This window comes from Mobula birostris, chromosome 10, assembly GCF_030028105.1.
Source record: "Mobula birostris isolate sMobBir1 chromosome 10, sMobBir1.hap1, whole genome shotgun sequence".
NCBI lineage: Eukaryota > Metazoa > Chordata > Chondrichthyes > Myliobatiformes > Myliobatidae > Mobula > Mobula birostris.
Window position 1 is genome coordinate 91965974 of NC_092379.1, and position 20079 is coordinate 91986052.

The following is a 20079-nucleotide window of genomic DNA, read 5'->3' on the forward strand; positions in this document are numbered from 1 at the left end:
TTACTGACTGTATTGTGTCATACAGTCAATCTTCCTGAATGAGTTCAGACAGTTGGTAATGACTCATGAACAGATGGTGCTATAATGGCTAAGCTTCACTCAGACGTCAATCATTATCTATGGAAGACCCACGTCACTACTTGAAGAAGAACATGCTTCCCTCACTCGGCATTGCAATTCAGTTCAGTAGTCTATGTAGGTTATCTGAGCAGAATTGCTGAGACACATCTTCCTCTTACAAAGTGCACTGAAAGTCCACTGCCCACAAAATGTCAATGTGGAATCCCTTATCATCAAATTTACTTCATACCCAATGCACTCTGAAAATTAAATAAGTTGCTATCAGCATACCAGAAGTCAGGTTGGTGCCTCACATTACATACAACTTAGGGGAAATCCAGAAACACTTACTGACAGAAAGACTTGATCAGTTTCATCGGTTGGCTCTCTCTTTGCAGAATGATCACTTCAGATCAATTGGTCCTTGGCTTTCAGTAGAGTATTTTTCAAAGGAGGTTGTATTCTACAGACTCAGAAAAAAATTGAATACTAATATACAGCTGCTGATAGATCACTTGTTATTACATGCAATTTCTAGATGATTCTTTATTTTTGTCAGGCTGTTCATTATGAAGAAAAGGATTGGTGTGCAGAACAGTATTCGGGTGGCTGCTACACTGCATACTTCCCTCCTGGAACATTTGTTCAATTTGGCAGGTATGCATATTAGAATATTTGCTCCTACCAGCCACACAATAGAATAGACTGTTCCTCATGTCAATATAATGGAGTCAACAGCATGCTTACAATCATAATGGACTTGTACAGATGAATACTCATCACTTGTAGTTCTTCCTGGTAGTTGTTGAAAGTGAACTGAAGCATTCACAAAATTGGTATTATGTCTGCCCCATAGTTAAGTATTGTATTTCATATCCATGCCTTCCCTATTTCTCACTCTGTTATACCAAATCCAGCCTTGTTATGTAGTTTTGAACTTCCTTTTCTCTGCTGTTGTTCTCAGACAGATTCATTACAATATATACTCGCACGGCCTTCCGGATTCTAGTTTCTCTGAACTTAAGATAATCTAACACTGCTGCATGTGTCCTAATTCACACTAGCGCTTGCTTTTATAAACACAAGGGATTCTTCAGAGGCTAGAAATCCAGAGCAACACACACAAAGTGCTGGAGGAACTCAGCAAGTCAGGCAGCATCTATGGAAATGAATAAGCAGTTGACATTTTGGGTCAAGACCCTTCATCAGCACTGGAAAGGAAGGGGGAAGGGATGGAGGACTAGTTATAAGGTGATGGGTGAAGCCCGGTGGATGGAGAAAAAGGAATCTGATAGGAGAGGAGAGAGGGAAGAAGGAAGAGCACCAGCAGCAGGTGGTAGGCAGGTGAGCAGAGGAAGTAAGAGGTCGGAGTGGCAAATAGAAGAGGGAAGAAGGGAGGAAAAACTTACCGGAAGGAGATATTGATGTTCATGCCACCAGTTTGTAACTAGATGAAACATAAGATGATGCTCCTGCATCCTGAGAGTGGCCACATCATGGCGAATGAGAAGGCCATGGACCAAAATGTCAGTATGGGAATGGGGATAAGAATTAAAATTTTAAAGTTGTTGTGCCAGGAGGGAGATTAGTGGGGAGGGACGAATGGACACGGAAATCATGGAGAGAGTAATCCTTGTGGAAAATAGAACCTGGTGAGTGGGGGAAGGTAAAGATGATTTTGTTGCTAGGATCCCATTGAAGATGATAGAAGTTATGGAGAATTATGTGTTGGATGCAGAGGCTCATGGGATGGTAATTGAGCACAAGAGGAACTCCATCCTTGTTAAGGTGAGCACAGATGTGTGGGAAATGGAAGAGATGCAGCCAAAGGCTGCATCAATGGCAGAGGAAGGGAAACTGTCCTTTGAAGAAGAAGGACATCTCTGATGTCCTGGAAAGGAATGCCTCATCCTGGGAACAGATTCAGTAGAGATGGAAGAACTGAGAATATGGAATGGCATTTTTACAGGAGACAGGGTGGAAAGAGATATAGTCAAGATAGTTGTGGGAATTGGTAAGGTTGTAAAAGATGTCAGTAGACAGTTTGTCTCCAGAGATGGAAACCGAGCGATCAAGAAAGGGGAGAGAGGTGTTAGAAATGGACCAAGTGAACTTAAGGGCAGGGTGGAAGTTGGAGGGAAAGTTGATGAAATTGACAAGCTTAATATAGGTGCCTGATAAAAAACCAGTGCAGTTGTCAATGTAGCACAGGGGGAGTTGTGGAGCATTACCATGGACTGTTCTATATAGCCAACAAAAAGGCAGGTACGCTGGGGCTTGTCTTTGTTTGCTTTGTGAAATCTTCCTGTGATGGAGCTCAGAGACTGGAGTCTGTGAATGACATGGTCAGTCCATTGTAACTGAGTGTAACTAGAGCTGCAATGTTGGGGTCATACTGACAGAGAACACTAATATGGTTTCACTTAAACTTAAAATGAAATTTGAGGATTTTATGGAAACAAGTTACTGGTATCTGTTCAGGACCTTGAGGTACCAGTTCTATGTAATTCAGGTCTCAGAAACAAATAAGAGGTCAGGGAAGTGGAGTTGGAGAAGGTCCATTTCTGGTAATTATTGCCTCACAGAAGACATTCCTCCATCTCTAAGAGATGTTGGTATCATCAGAGGGAGATGCACAGATCAGTACCTTCCATTGAGGACCTAGGGCTCCATAGTGATCTGTTAGGTTGACATCTTGGTCAGCACTGGTTGCATAGAATTCCAGTATTTGAGGTTGTGTTCAGATTCTGTCTTAATCAGGAGGTGAATACTAAGCGTTAGATAAAGTGATTTGCTGTGAGGGTTTAACTCACAACCTTGCTTTCAATGTGCAGAGTTCTACGAGAACCTTTTGGGAGACTCTACTTTGCTGGCACTGAAACAGCTACTAAGTGGAGTGGTTACATGGATGGAGCAGTACAGGCTGGGGAACGTGCTGCCAGAGAGGTAAACCAGAATAAACAGGAGCGAGACTTTAATTTACTGCCTTCCCCTTCCTTCCCACCGTACATTGGTTCCCTTCATTCAAACTTCTGTACATTTCCCTGTTGTGGTTCATACCGACTGGAGTTTCTGGAATAGCCAGCCCACACTAACTTCCTGAGCAGAGAGAAAGAAGGGTGTCTGATGATGATGAAGTGCAGTACTAGATGTTCAAACAGTAGGGGATAGACTTACTTAATGCTGACACAGGAGAGAAGTCGGTGGTATCTCCGTGTGCCAATACATAAAGACTGAGGGAGAGGGATTGTACTTTCACCAATGTGACACAATATGTATGAAGTCTGAGCTCACATTTGGTTTTAGTTGAACTACTGCTCAGTAATGTTCTCATTAAGCCTGTGTTCCATTGTAGGTGATGTGTGCAATGGGAATCATTCCAGAGGCTGCAATCTGCGCTCCCGAGCCTGAAGTGCAAGTAAGTGCTGAAAAGGCTGAGCTTAAAAACTGCCCATTTTCAAGTCAGTCTGATGACTGATTAATAAAGCAGAGTTGGCATTTATTGGGTGATTTCTGTGAGAGCACAAGCAGGAGTGGAGAGCAGGAGCCCCATTACTCTGTGGTTGGACATAACAACACTTTCCCAAATGCAAATGCACACAGTGATCAAGAGTGTTGCAAAAAGTGAAAACAAGAAGTGTTGGTTCTACTCCACAGGTCAGGCAGTATCTGTGCAGAAATAACTAGAATTAATGATTCAGGTTCCAAGTTCAAAGTAAATTTATTATCCAGGTACATATATGTCACCACATACAACCCTGTGATTCATTTTCTTGTGGCCAGTCATGGCAAATACAAGAAACACAATAGAAGCAATGAAAAACTGGGCACAATAGGACAAGCAACCAATATGCAAATATAAAAAGAAAAAATACAAACAAAATAATAATAAGGAATAAATGGTGAGAACATGAGATGAATTGTCCTTAAAAGTGAGTCCATTGATTGTGGGAACAGCTCAGGGATGGGGCGAGTGAAATTAAATGAAGTATCTGCTCTGGTTCAAGATCCTATGGTTGAGGGGTAATAATTGTTCCTTAATCTGGTGCTGTGGGTCCTGAGGCACCTGTACCTTCCTAATGGCAGCAGTGAGAAGAGAACATGGCCTGGATAGTGAGGGGCCTTGATGATGGATGTTGCTTTCCTATGACAGCACTCCATATAGATGTTCTCAGTGGTGGGGAGGGTTTTACGTGTGATGGACTGGGCCACATCCAATACTTTTTATAGGCTTTTCCATAGAAGGGCATTGATGTTTCCATGCCAGGCTGTGATACAACTAGTCAATATACTGTATTCTCCACCATTTATCTATAGAATTTTGTCAAAGTTTTAGGTGACATGATGAATCTCTGCAAACTTCTAAGAAAGTAGAGGTGCTGTCGTGCTTTCTACATAATAGCACTTATGAGCTGGACCCAAGACAGATTCTCTGAAATGATAACACAGAGGAATTTAAAGTTGCTGACCCTCGCCACCCCAATGAGGACTGTTTCACGTCCCTCCAGTTTTCTCTTCCTAAAGCCAATAATCGTCTCCTTAATCTTTATGACATTGAGTGAGAGGTTGTTGCTGTGGCACCACTCAGTCAGATTTTCAATCTCCCTCCTACATGCTGATGTGTCACCACTTCTAATTTGTCCAATGACAATGGTGTGATCAGCAAACTTAGATATATGGCATTGGAGCTGTGCTTAGCCTCACAGTCATACGTGCATAGCAAGTAGAACAGGGAGCTAAGCACACGGCCTTGTGGTACACCTAAGCTGATGGAGACTGTGGAGGAGATATTGTTGCCAATCCAAACTGACAGGGGTCTGCAAGTGAGGAAATTAAGGATCCAGTTGCACGAGGAGGTGTTGAGGCTGAGGTCCTGAAGGTTATTGATGGTTTTGAGGGGAGGATAGTATTGAATGCAAAGCTGTAGTCAATGAAGAGCATCCTGATGTATGCATCTTCACTGTCCAGGTGTTCCAGAGTTAAGCATAAAGCTGATGAAATGACATCTGCTATTGATCTGTTGGGAAGGTAGGCAAATTGGAGTGGATCCAAGTCACTTCTCAGGCAGGAGTTGATATGTTTCGTCACCAACCTGTCAAAGTACTTCATCACAGTGGATGTAAATGCTACGGGATGAAAGTCATTGAGGCAGCTTACCATGGCACTGATATAATTGAAGCCTGAATGAAATAGGTGAGTACCTCAGACTGCTGAAGCGAGAGATTAAAGGTATCGATGAACACTCCAGCTAGCTGATCATCACAGGTCTTTAGTACTTGACCAGGTACACCGTCTGGGCTGGATGCTTTCCGTAGGTTCTTCCCCCTGAAAGATGCTCTCATGTCGGCCTCAGCGACTGAAATCAGAGGGTCATAGGAGGCTGTGGGATTTCGTGAAGATGCTTCCATGTTTTGTCGATCAAAGTGAGCATAAAAGACATTGAACTCATCAGGGAGCAAAGCCTCGTTGTCACCTATGTCACTTGGTTTTACTTTGTAGGGGATGATGGCATTCAAGCCCTGCCGCAGCTGTCGAGCATCCTTCAGGGATTCACATTTGGTCTGGAATTGCCACTTCACATGTGAGATGGTTTTCCAAAGATTGTACCTGGACTTCTTGTATTTAACTTGGTCTCCAGACCTGAATGCCACTGATCTGGCAGATTGTTCATCAGGGCTTCTGGTTAGAAAAGACTCTGAATTATTTTGAGGGGATACACTCATCTGTAACTGTTTTTATAAAGTTCATGACAATCATGGTGTATTCATTCAGATCCTCTAATGGGTCCTTGAACATGGCCCAGACTACCGACTCAAAGAAATCCCAATAGCCACTCCTCAGCCTCCCATGACCACCAACCAAGGTAGTCCTTATCTCTGGAGCCTTGCTCTTTAGCCTCTGCCTGTATGCAGGTAGGAGCAGGACACCCAGATATCCCGAAATGCAGTCTTGGCATAGAACGGTGGGCATTCCTAATCATATTGAAATAGTGCTCGAGTGTTTTGGGATTCCTGGTGCTGTAGGTGATATTGATGATAATTGGGCAGAGACTTCTTCAAACGAGCCTGATCGAAGTCACTGACCAAGATTTGAAAGGCATTAGGTTAGGCTGTTTCTTGTTTGTTAAAAATGGCATACAAAGCATCGAGTGCTTGTTTAACATCTGCCTTTGACAGTATGTATACCTTGGTCAGGATCATGGAGAAGAACTTAGTAAATAGAATGGAAGGCACTCAATCATCAGATGGTCCAGGTCGAGGGAACGAGAGTATAACAAAATTGCTGCATCTGATAAACCACGAAGAGTTTATCATGAAACACAAATCCCCACCTTTTTTACTTATCCAAATCAGCAGTCCATCCGGTCCATCCTCTGTATCAAGAAGCCCTTGGGTCTTACCAATTTACCCGACATGTCTGGGGTGAACCATGTCTCCATGAAACACAGAACACAGCAATTCCTTTTGTCCTGCCAATGCGGCAATTTCACCCGTAGGTCCTCAATCTTGTTCATCTGCGATTGTACATTTGCTAACAAGATGCTGGGTAGAGGGAGTTTCATTCCTCAGTGTTTCAGTCTGGCTTGAAGTCTTCCCCTCCTCCCTCTCTTTTGGATGTGGCGATGTACGCCTGCCATTTAAAGGTGCCGAGTCTTTCAGAAGTTTATGAAATCGCTAGTTCATTAAGATGACTCAAAAGTATTAGATTAGATTATGAGGACACTCAGTTCTCGTTTATTGTCCTTGTTTAAGTAAGTTGCTTAAAGGGAAATTACAGGCTGAAGATTACAGTAAGAGTAATTCAGAAGTATATTTAGAAGTAAGCAGCCCGGAACACATTGCCATAGTTCTCCAGTGCCATCTTGGCACCTGGTTGATGGATTTTCATGAGAAACCTTCACCTGATGAAAAGCCATCAGCCTGAAACATCAATGCTGGTCTACCTCTCCACAGATGCTGACTGACCTGCTGAGTATTTCCATCATTTTCTGTTTTTATTTCCTTCTTTAAAATGCTCCTTACAATGCTCCTCTTTTCTTTGGTTTTGTTTTGTTATCACTCAAAGATCACAGTGGAATTCAGTTGACTGCCCAGTGAAGCATTTTGGAACTTTAGTAAATCTAGCTGTAGTTTCTGCTACTGTTCCTCCCACTTCAAAAGGGGTTGATATTATAACTGTGAACTTCAATCCTAACACAGCCTCTATATTTTAATTATAAGTATATCTTAGACTTATGAAGCTGTCTTCTGGTGGGGATGTGTGTTCAGAAATTATGGCAATAGTGTTATGGTTCAATCCCTAAATCCTCTCACTCCCACTCTAGGAGAGCGGTCTCATTGAACCTGAGGCTTCAATGGCAATGCAAATGAATAAATTGAAGTGGTGAACATGGGGTAATCTAAAAGCAAATATTCTGCTTTGGAGCTTTTTAATGGGCCAGAGTCATCATGCACAGAGGATGGGGTGTTTGCTGACTTGAGGCAAACTAGGGTGGGTAAATCCCCAGGGCCTACACGGTGTTCGCTTGGACCCTGTGGGAAGCAAGTGCAGAAATTGCAGGGGCCTCAGCAAAGATACTTAAAATATCCTTAGCTATAGGTGGGGTTCCAGAGGATTAGAGAAAGGCTAATGTTATTCTTCTGTTTAAAACATGCTCTAAAAGTAAACCAGGAAATTATATGTCTGGCTCACCGGCTTCAGTATGTAGTGGGTGAGTTATTGGAAGGCATTCTATAGGACCAAATATATAGGTATTTGGATAGACAGGGACAGATTAGGGATCATCACCATGTCTTTGTGCATGGTAGTTCATGTCTAACCAACCTTAGAGTTTTTCGTACACATCTGCTCTCACCACATCCTCCCACCACCCCACCAGGGATAGATTCCTCTTGTTCCCACCTATCACCCCACCAGCCTCCACATCCAGCACATAATTCTCCATAACTTACATCATCTCCGATGGGATCCCACCAACAAGAATCTCTTTCCCTTCTCCCCACTTTCTGCTTCTGCTGCATCATTTCCTACGTGACTCCCATGTCCATTCATCCCTCTTCACCAATCTCCCTCCTGGTACTTATCATTGCAAGCAGAACATGTGCTACACCTGCCCTACACCTGCCCTACACCTCCTCCTCCACTACCATTCAGGCCCCAAACAGTCCTTCCAGGTAAGGTGACACTTCACCTGTGAGTCTGTTGGAATCATCTACTGTATCTGGTGCTCCAGTGTGCCGCCTTGTATACCGGTGAGACCCAACGTAGATTGGGAGACCGCTTCACCGAGCACCTGCATTCCATCCACCAGAAAAGCGGGATCTCCCAGTGGCCACCCATTTTAATTCCACTTCCCATTCCTATTTCAACACGTCAGTCCACGGCCTCCTCTACTGTCGCAATCAGGCCACACTCCGGTTGGAGGAGTAACACTTTATGTTCTGTCTAGGTAGCCTCCTACCCGACGGCATGAGCATTGATTTCTTGAACTTACAGTAACGCTCCCCACCCCCCTTCACCATTCTCCATTCCCATTTCCTTCCCTCACTTTATCTCCTTACCTGCCCACCACCTCCCTCTGCTGCTCCTCCCCCTTTCCTTTCTTCCATGGCCTTCTCTCCTCTTCTATCAGATCCCCCCCATCTCCAGCCAATCAACTACTTCTCCCCCTCCTGGTTTCACCTATCACCTTGCATTTCTCCCTCCCCTTCCCCCACCTTACTCTGACTCCTCATCGTTCTTTTCTCAGTCCTGATGGAGGGCCTCAGCCCGAAACATCGACTATACTCTTTCCCTTAGATGCTGCTTGGCCTGTTGAGATCAATGTGAATACACATTGTGCGTGTACTACTTTCTTTTTCCAACATTTTTATTACTATTTTTACATATAAGAATACAGACTACAAGAAATAAATATCAATACATTATATTAAATCGCATATAAAGACTCCTTACCCTATATTCACACAGATTAATTAATTCATAACATTGAAATATAGTAATTCTATTATATAAAAAATCTAACCCAATACCAAGACTGAAGCTGATTAGTAAAGGAAAAGAAAATATTAGCCATCATCTGTGCTTCAACAGCAAATCCAAGGTTTTGAAAATAATACAAAAAAGGTCTCCACAATATTTGAAAGTCTTGGTTAGATTCAGAGATTGAACATCGAATTTTCTCTAAATTTAAACATGACATCATATCACGTAACCATTGAGCATGAATAGGAGGGGCCGCATCCTTCCATTTAAGCAAGAGCGTCCTTCTGGCCATAAGAGACATAAAAGCCAAAGTGTGTAAGTCAGATGACTCCAAAATAATATCCTTTCCTCCAACAATACCAAATAAAGCGGTCAAAGGATTAGGCTTAAAGTTTACTTTGAAAAGTACCAAGAAAGTCTGAAATACTTCTTTCCAATATTTTCCAAGACTCGGGCATGTCCAAGACATATGAATGAGTGAAGCTTCTCCATTATTACATTTATCACATATGGAGATATATCTAAATAAAAATGAGACAACTTGTCCTTGGTCATATGGGCCCTATGGACCACTTTAAATTGTAGGAGAGAGTGGCAGGTGCATAATGATGAAGTGTCAACCAATCTAAAAATTTGATTCCAAGTTTCCTCAGAAATTGAAGTCTGTAAATCTTCCCAAAGATTTTTAATTTTATCTAAAGGAACACTTCTCATTCCCAACAGCATATTATAAATATTAGATATAGATCCATTATAAAAAGGTTTCAAATTAAAAATTACATCTAATAGATTCTTATCAGGACTTTTAGGAAATGTACTTGGAGACCATAAAAAATCTCTTATTTGTAGGTATCAGAAAAAATGAGTTTTGGGTAAACTGCCTTTAGTTGACAGTTGCTCAAATGAAAAGAGACTTCCCTCTGCAAACAAGTCCTGAAAATATTTAATACCTAATCTATCCCATTCTTTAAAAGCCACATCAATCATAGAGGGTTTAAAAAAAAAAATTAGAAAAAATGGGACTGGAAAGAGAAAATATCAATAAGTTAAAGTATTTTTGGAATTGTATCCAAATTCTCATATTGTGTTTAACTACCAGATTATCAGTCAATTTACTCAGAGACAAAAGAAGTGAGGATCCAAGAAGAGAAATGATAGAACATTTATTGACAGAATTAGCTTCTTAAAAAAACTCACACCGGTCAATCCTCACAATTGATGTAATATAACCAAAATGTAAGATTTCTTATATTAACTGCCCAACAATAAAATCTAAAGTTTGGTAAGGCTAATCCTCCATTCTTTTTATCTTTCTGAAGATGAATTTTATTTAATCTAGAATGCTTATTCTTCCATATACAAGAAGATATAATAGAGTCAAGAGAATCAAAGAAAGATTTAGGAATTAAAAACAGGCAATGATATGTGTAATATTTCGTTTTTTTCAGGAGGTTATCAGGAAAACTGATGAAAGCAATGCAGTGGATGTTGTCTCTATGGATTTAGTAAGGCCTTTGACAAGTTCCCACATAGAAGGCAGGTCAAGAAATTTTGTTGCTAGGCATTCAGAATGAGGTAGTAAATTTGATTAGACATTGGCTTCACAGGAGAAACCAGACAGTGGTAGTAGATGGTTGTATGGTTGTTTCTCTGACTGGAGGCCTGTGGCTAGTGGAGTGCCACAGGGTTCACCTATATAAATGAGGATGATAATGTGGTTAACTGGATCAGCAAATTGCAGATGACACTAAGACTGGGGGCTGTAGTGAACAGTGAAGAAGACTATCAAAGCTTGCAGCGAGATCTGGACCAGCTAGATAAATGGCTGGTGGAAGTTAATGCAGATAAGTGTTAGGTGTTGCACCTTGGGAGGACAAACCAGGATAGGTCTTACATGGTGAGAGGTTCGGCACTGAGGAGTGTGGTAGAGCAGATGGATATCAGAATACAGGTCCATAATTCCTTTGAAAATGGTGTCACAGGTAGATTGGGTTATAACGAGAGCTTTTGGCACATTGGCCTTCATAAATCAAAGTAGTGAGTACAGGAGTTGGGATGTTATGTTGACATTGTATAAGGTACTGACAAGTCCTAATTTTGAGTATTGTCTCCTCCCTACAGGAAAGATGTAAATAAGATTGAAAGAGTACATAGCAAATTTACAAGAATGTTGCCAGGGCTTGAGGAACTGAGTTATAAAGAACGGTTAGATGTACTCCAAGGCAGAGTACAAAGTAAATGGCAGGATACTTGGTAGTGTGGAGGAGTAGAGGGATCAGTGGGTACATGTCCACAGATTCCTGAAAGTTGCCTCACATGTAGATAGGGTAGTTAAGAAAGCTTATGGGGTGTTAGCTTTCATAAGTCGAAGAATAGAGTTTGAATCGCGAGGTAATGATGCAGAAAAACTCTCTATAAAACTCCGGTTAGGCCACACTTGGAGTACTGTGTCCAGTTTTGGTCGCCTCACTGTAGGAAGGATGTGGAAGCATTGGAAAGGGTACAGAGGAGATTTACCAGGATGCTGCTTGGTTTAGAGAGTATGGATTATGATCAGAGATTAAGGGAGCTAGGGCTTTACTCTTTGGAGAGAAGGAGGATGAGAGGAGACATGATAGAGGTATACAAGATATTAAGAGGAACAGATAGAGTGGATAGCCAGCGCCTCTTCCCCAGGGCACCACTGCTCAATACAAGGGGACATGGCTTTAAGATAAGGGGTGGGAAGTTCAAGGGGGATATTAGAGGAGGTTTTTTTATTCAGAGAGTGGTTGGTGCATGGAATGCATTGCCTGAGTCAGTGGTGGAGGCAGATACACTAGTGAAATTTAAGAGACTACTAGACAGGTATTTGGAGGAATTTAAGATGGGGGGTTATATGGGAGGCAGGGTTTGAGGGTCAGCACAACAATGTGGGCTGAAGGGCCTGTACTGTGCTGTACTATTCTATGTTCTCGATTAGGACTTTATTCCTAGAACGTAGAAGATTGAAGGGAGATTTGATAGAGGTGTACAAAATTATGGGGGTTATAGATAGGGTAAATGCAAGCTGGCTTTTTCCATTGAGGTTGGGTGAGACTAGAACTAGAAGTCATGTGTTAAGGATGAAAGATGAAATGTTTTGGTAGTCTATGAGGGGAATCTTCTTCAGTCAGAGGTTGGTGAGAGTGTGGAATGAGCATCCAGTGGAAATGGTAGATGCAGTTTCAATTTCAACATTTTGGAGAAACTTGGATGGGTACATGGATGGGCAGGCTATGGTCCCAGTGCAGATTGATGAAATTAGACAGATTAATAATTTGGCATGGACCAGATGAGTTGAAGGGCCTGTTTTTGTGCTGTAGTGATCTACGGCTCTCTGAATCCATGCTGATCATCAGGCAATCATCCCATTTTATACTCCTTATATTCCTGTCAGCTTGCCCAGATTCTATCACTATTGCGACACTCACTTCAGAGTAGGGGAAATTTGCAATGGCAGGTTAATATCTCAACCCACATCAATCTGTCAACTGGGAGAAAACCAAAGCAGCTGGAGGAACCAACTGCTGTCACGGGGAAATTTTGCTAAGTTAACACAATCATAGCACCAGAAGATAGATAGAGGTTCAATCATTACAATCAAGCACACACCAAATTAGCTTAAGGTAGGGTATTCAGTTCTCTCTCGCTGTGTTGCGCATTCAAGCCTTTATTGTCCAGCATTCCACTCCCACTGACGTTCATTGCAAAACTGGGAAATTAGGAATTAATTAAGACCTGCTATATTCTTGTAAATTCAAAGGCCACGTGAGATTACAGCAGGTTAGAGGTTGGTTATGCTGCATTGAGTGGCTCACCCAACACCAAAAAAACCTTTCCAACTTTCACAAAATTTAGGAGCGTAATTGAATACCCTCCAATTGAGTGAAGTACATCCTCAGTAATTTGAATAGTATTGAAGTCAGAGGCATGCTTGATATGCCTTCATCCTAAACATTCACCTCCTCTATCACGAATGCAGTGTAACTGTATTGTGTATCATCTGTAAATCCACTGTGTTTATTCATCTGAACTACTTAACAGCATCTCCCAAACCATTGACTTCAACCACTAAGGACAATGATAACATCGCCACCTGCAGGTTCACCTCCAAATTGCACACCATTCTGGTTTGGAAATATATTGCTGTTTCTTCATTGATCCTGACCTAAGCCCTAGACTCCCTTCCTGGCAGCACTGTAGGACTATCTTCACCAGAAAGATGTGTCTTTTCAAGACCATGACTCAGCACCAGTTCTCAAGGGCGTTTATGGATGGGCAACAAATGCTGGCACTGCCAGCAGCATCCAAATCCAAAAAATGAATTTTAAAACCGTCAAAGAGCAAGCAGACCTTTCTTTCGATCTTAGCAACGATCTTTTTCATAGCCAATATCCCAAGGAACAAATTATCTGTTCATATTTTATACAGTAGATCAGAATGATAAAAGGTCTTCAGATTTAAAGCAAACTTATAAAGGCCGCATACAGTGAATGGAAGAGAAGTTGAGCTTTATGGTTATAGATCTGGCACAAAGTACAGTGACCACACTTAAATTAATCCATTATGTAATGTTCTTTGAAAAGTCTTACATATGTGAAATGTACTTGAATAATTTTAAGACTGGCAATATATTTGAGTGTTTTATTATGTTATTAGTTTGCTTTGATATTTTATATAAAGAAATATACCAATGAGATGACAATAAGAGTTGAGACTTATTGTAATAAAAACAAATATTTACGAAAGAACAATCAGACCTAGTTGCTGATCAGGGAGGATAATAGTTTTTTCATTGTTTACATTCAGGAAGTTCCAAGTCGACCGTTCACCACAACTCTCTGGATGCGACACCTGCCCTCGGTGACAGTATTCTTGCAGCTGCTTGGCTTTTCTACTTGCCTGACCGCAGTCGTTGTGGTCATAGCCAGGAAAACGTGTTTGCATAGAGGGTGAGGAATCACATTGTAATTGTCAAGTGAAGAGAAACCCGTTGTTACCAGGATTACCTAATATAACGTATCAATGATGCCAGGTTTGGAGCTCCTCAAGAGAAACTATGGGACCAGAAGTACATCATTAAACCTGACCCTGTTCTGCATTTCAAACATTTGACTGATCTGGAACCTAAGTCCTTTTTAATGCAGTTGGTGAAGTGAATGTCAAATTTAAAATTGACAATTGACTTAGCATCTTTTTTTGTATTTCTAGCAGAGAGCTCCTATCTTCTACCAGTGTTTGTTTTGTGAAAACTTTTCCCAACTTTGATCCTGAATGATTGGCTCTAATATTTTGCTAAGAGTTTAAACAAAAAAGCTCTCCAGCAGCTTTACCCCCTTCTTTCTCCTATGATATCTTGAAAGATTCAATCAAATCGCCACTTATTCTTCAAAACTCTCAGGTATAGGCCCCCAGTTTGAATAGGGTTTATTGCTGTCACAAGTCAATACAGCATTTCTTCTAACAACTTTCTCTCAGCTGGAGGTTTGAAAGCCCCGAGTACTGGAGGTATACTTTAACCAAAATTTTGTATAATTTAAGCATAACTTCTACCTTCTTGTAACCTGAATATAAAGACTAACTTTCCATTAGACCTTTTAATCATATTCAGCACCTGCCTATTTTAATTATCAGTGCACAAGAATCCCCAAGTTTTTTTAATGTCACTTCAGGCCTTTCATTATTTACAAACTGCATGGTTCTGTTCATTTTAGGTCTAAAATTGATGGCCTTTCATATGATTACATTGAAATTGATTTGACACATCTTTGCCTATTTATCGATGAATATCACCAATCCTTTGTCTAACAATCCATCATATTTCCCCTTTGAATTTAGTATTATCCCAAAGTTCTCTGATAAGCCTTGGTTTGGCTGCTCATCCTCAAGTATTTTTACAGTAGTCAGAATGGATAACTTTTGCGATCAGAATCACGTTTATTGTTACCGGCATGTGACGTGAAATTTGTTAGCTTAGCAGCAGCAGCAGCAGTTCAATGCAATACATAATCTAGCAGGGAGAGAGAAAAAATAATAATAAATAAAATAAAACATAATAAATAAGTAAATCAATTATGTATATTTAATAAGTTATTTTAAAAATGTGCTAAAACAGAAATACTGTATATTTTTTTTAAAAAAAAGTGAGGTAGTGTCCAAAGCTTCAAAGTCCATTTAGGAATCGGATGGCAGAGGGGAAGAAGCTGTTCCTGAATTGCTGAGTGTGTGCCTGCAGGCTTCTGTACCTCCTACCTGATAGTAACAGTGAGAAAAGGGCATGCCCTGGGTGCTGGAGATCTTTAATAATGGACGCTGCCTTCCTGAGACACCGCTCCCTAAGGATGTCCTGGGTACTTAGAGGCTAGTACCGAAGATGGAGCTGACTAGATTTACAACCTTCTGCAGCTTCTTTCGGTCCTGTGCAGTAGCCCCTCCTGACTGGACAGTGATGCAGCCTGTCAAAATTCTCTCCACAGTGCAACTACAGAAGTTGTATACTATAGATCTTATATACCATATAGATCCTATATCCGACTATAGATCCTGTATGCATTCCTTAAATGTTAGCTATTGCCATCGCTACCATTTCTTTCAATGAAGTTCCTCAACCAATCATAACGAACTCACTCCTTACACCTTCACAAATTCCTCTCTTCAAAGGCAAGAGCTAGACTTGGATTGACTTACTTTATTTTCCTTCTAAATGAAAATTTCTCTCATGTTATAATCAATGTTTCCTAATGGACCCAAACTAAAAAGGTAATTAATTAGGCTTCTGACCTCTTTCTTTCCAGTCCTGATGAAAGGTTTCATCCCAAAATATTAACTTGTTAATTCCCTTCTGCAGATGTTGCCTGACCTGCCAAATTCCTCCAGTACCTTTTTGTGTGTTGCTTCAGATTTCCAGCATCTGCAGACTCTTTCATGTCTTCATGTAATTAGTTATCTCTTCCTTATTGCACATCAACCAGTCCAGGATGGCTGTTTCGTAGTTGCGCTGCTCAACATATTAGTCTACATAAGCCAATCCTGCACCGACTTCTATCTTCATTAACTGCCCACTTCCTTTTCCTATGACCTTTCTTACATTGAACATTTTTGGGTGTCTTGCTCCATCTTCAACCTCCTTTTAGCTATAATCTTATCATATCTGTTGAAACTTATTTGAGTCATTATTTTTTTACACCTTGCTATGAATTTGTCATGTATATAGGAAGATATAGCATCTACAGATTTTATTTTTAACTATTATGAAGATTGCAACAATTTTATTTTGTAATGTTGATCCACTTGTCTTATTTCCTTGTTTTATGCCTGAACTCTATTTGTTAATGCACTTTTGTTCAGAGTTGAAAGATCATTTATTATCAAAGGATGTATGCTGTATATCAATCTTGGGCTTTGGCTCCTTAGAGGAAGCCACAAAGCAAAGAGATCCCAAAAGAACCTACAAACCCCATTTCCAGAAAGGTTGGGATATTTCCCAAAATGCAATAAAAACAAAAATCTGTGATATGTTAATTCACGTGAACTTTTATTTAACTGACAAAAGTACAAAGAAAAGATTTTCTATAGTTTTACTGACCAACTTAATTGTATTTTGTAAACATACACAAATTTAGAATTTGATGGCTGCAACACACTCAACAAAAGTTGGGACAGAGTTAAAATAAGATTGAAAAGTGCACAGAATATTCAAGTAACACAGGTTTGGAAGACTCCACATTAAGCAGGCTAATTGGTAGCAGGTGAGGTATCATGACTGGGTATAAAAGTAGCATCCATCAAAGGCTCAGTCTTTGCAAGCAAGGATGGGTCGTGGCTCACCCCTTTGTGCCAAAATTTGTGAGAGAATTGTTAGTCAGTTCAAAAGAAACATTCCTCGATGCAAGATTTCAGAGAATTTAGGTCTTTCAACATCTACAGTACATAATATTGTGGAAAGATTCAGAGAATTCAGAGACATCTCAGTGCATAAAGGGCAAGGTCGGAAACCACTGTTGAATGCGCGTGATCTTTGAGCCCTCAGGCGGCACTGCCTAAGAAACTGTCATGCTACTGTGACAATTATAGCCACCTGGGCTCGGGAGTACTTCGGAAAACCATTGTCACTCAACACAGTCCATCGCTGCATCCAGAAATGCAACTTGAAACTATATTACGCAAGGAGGAAGTCATACATCAACTCTATGCAGAAACGCCGGCGAGTTCTCTGGGCCCGAGCTCATCTCAGATGGACCAAAAGACTGTGGAACCGTGTGCTGTGGTCAGATGAGTCCACATTTCAGCTAGTTTTCGGAAAAAACGGGCGTCGAGTTCTCCGTGCCAAGGATGAAAACGACCATCCAAATTGTTATCAGCGAAAGGTGCAAAAGCCAGCATCTGTGATGGTATGGGGGTGCATCAGTGCCCACGTCATGGGTGAGTTGCATGTATGTGAAGGTACCATTGACTCTAAGGTGTACACTAGGATTTTAGAGAGACATATATTGCCATCAAGGCAACGTCTCTTCCCGGGACGTCCATGCTTATTTCAGCAGGACAATGCCAGACCACATTCTGCACCGGCTACAACAGCGTGGCTTTGCCAGTCCAGCTCTATCTCCTATTGAAAATGTATGGCGCATCATGAAGAGGAGAATCAGGCAACGGAGACCACGGACTGTTGAGCAGCTGAAGTCTTATATCAAGCAAGAATGGACAAAATTTCCAATTGCAAGTCTACTACAATTAGTATCCTCAGTTCCAAAACAATTAAAAAGTGTTATTAAAAGGAAAGGTGATGGAACACAATGGTAAACATGCCTCTGTCCCAACTTTTGTTGAGTGTGTTGCAGCTGTCAAATTCTAAATTTGTGTATGTTTACAAAATACAATTAAGTTGGTCAGTAAAACTATTGAAAATCTTTTCTTTGTACTTTTGTCAGTTAAATAAAGGTCCACATGAATTAACATATCACAGATTTTTGTTTTTATTGCATTTTGGAAAATATCCCAACTTTTCTCGAAATGGGGTTTGTATTTTTTAAAAAGACCGTCAAACTCCCAGCGCGCAGAGTAAAAAATCATGCAAACAAATTTCCTTACTGATGTGATCTTGTTATTCTTATGCTAATAACTCACCTCCACTCCTTCCTCATTCCTCTTGCAGTCCCTCCCACTCATCCACTTTCCTTGTGATGACTTCCCCTCCCCATTTTTAGGAAGTAAATCGGGCTTTAATCTTAGTTATTCAGTTCAGTAGAATTTTGTTCTCAGGAGTGATCCAGGTACAGTCCTTTCCAACAGAACAGTTCTCTCTTTACCCCCCTCTGACCCTAGTGACCCATTCTCGCAGTTAGACATTCACCTAAAACTGACTGTGACTGTGCACCAATTCATCATTACATTGGAAAGGCTGGGTCTCATTCTTCCCTAGAGCACATGGAAGGAGATCAGTTTGGACTCAGTGACACTAGCTGGAAGATGCATCTCTCTGTACTTCATACGAGCACTGCATCAGGTTCTTCATTGTCTATGCTCACACCTGAGGTGATGGGATTTAACAAAACTAGTAAGGAAAACTTTCTGGAAGAATTAAATACGTCTACTACTGAATGTTGATAAGTAAAATTCTTTGCTTCAGTTGTCTCCTTTTTCCTTCAGATTTTCTGATAGCTTAATTCTCCAATCAGGTAACTGGACTGTGTCAACATGTCATCAATAGCATGACGGCTAACTATTGAGGAGAAACTTTCAATGGAGATGGTGACCTGTTCTGCAAATCCATCCATAGTGTGAAGTTTTGTCTGTGTGAATGCTGATGATGTCTGCCACCATTTTCAACACTACCTCTCCACACCAGGCCTCCTTCGATGTTGGATGTTTTAAAATATATATATACATTTTGGATCGCTAGTGTCTTTCTGAAAGAGGTACACATTTTGTAGATCAAACGTATTGCATCATTGTTAGATTTGAAATAAAATAAAGTTTTGCCTCACTGTGTCTTTGATGTAATTGATCATATTTCTTTCCTGTAGCTTTCAAAGGGGATCTGGTTAGTTTTCACTGTCCACCATGTTACCTCCATCCTGGGGACCAGTGACTCTACAGTTATTACTAGTCATACATCTCCTCTCCATGCCGTTAGAAATTTGAATTCACTCGACAATACAACAGGCATTTTGTAGCACTGGTTTGCAATCCTTGAAGCGAGAGAATTGCCACGAGGGTGTGAGGTCACCTGCCTCCAGTCACCATGGGTGGTAGTCTTGGAACTAGTGGAACATAGACTTGGGGTTCTTCTCTTCCTGACTTCCAACTTGTTGTGGAGTTCACAGAGGCTTCCTGTAATATAGAAAGAAAATGCTGGAAATAATCTGCAGGTCAGGCAGCATCTATGGAAAGAAAAGTGGAATTATATTTTAAGGTCTTTGGTAGGGTCCATGAGCTGAAGCATTTAACCCTGTTTCTCCTCCCATCTGATCTGAGTGTTTCTTGCATTTTTTTAATTCAGATCTCCAGCATCTTTAGTTTCTTGATTTTAATTTATAACAGAGTCTTCCTGCCTGAAGTTCTGAATTCTTCTATTAGACAGCCTCCTCCCTGGCCCTCAGTACAGAGAGCAACTGAATGATGATAATTCTGTCTAACTGCAATCAACATCTTGTTAAACTTACAATGCAGTTGTATCAGGGACAAAAAGAAGAGTTGATCTGTTCCCATTTGTTTTGTTTGTGTCTCAGAACATTGCTGGAAAACACTTTTTAATGGAAAAAGTCTACTCTACTGTGCTGGTAGTTCAGTTGCTTGTATCCAACTTGTAATCATAATTCATAGAAACAGGCCCTTTGGCCCATCTAGTCCATGCCAAACTATGTAAACTGTCTACGCCCATCAACCTGCATCTGCACCAACCCGCCATACCCTTATCACCCATGTACCTATCCAAACTTCTCTTAAACATTGAAGTTGAGCTTGCATGCACCACTTGTGCTGGCAGTTCATTCCACAATCTCACAGCCTTCTGAG

General features: G+C 40.9%; 1 protein-coding gene across 3 annotated transcripts in view; it reads left to right on the forward strand.

Moving 5' to 3' along the window:
• The window catches only part of LOC140204156 (amine oxidase [flavin-containing]-like), a 66712-nt gene extending 47665 nt beyond the window's left edge, over positions 1 to 19047 (forward strand). For all 3 annotated transcript variants that reach the window (XM_072270584.1, XM_072270585.1, XM_072270586.1), the window contains 5 exons: positions 620 to 717; positions 2895 to 3006; positions 3416 to 3478; positions 13876 to 14018; positions 18712 to 19047. In XM_072270584.1, coding sequence (XP_072126685.1) covers positions 620 to 717; positions 2895 to 3006; positions 3416 to 3478; positions 13876 to 14018; positions 18712 to 18772 — 477 coding nt within the window. In that variant the 3' untranslated portion in view covers positions 18773 to 19047. The remainder of the gene's footprint in view (positions 1 to 619; positions 718 to 2894; positions 3007 to 3415; positions 3479 to 13875; positions 14019 to 18711) is intronic.
• Positions 19048 to 20079: the final 1032 nt, after the last annotated feature.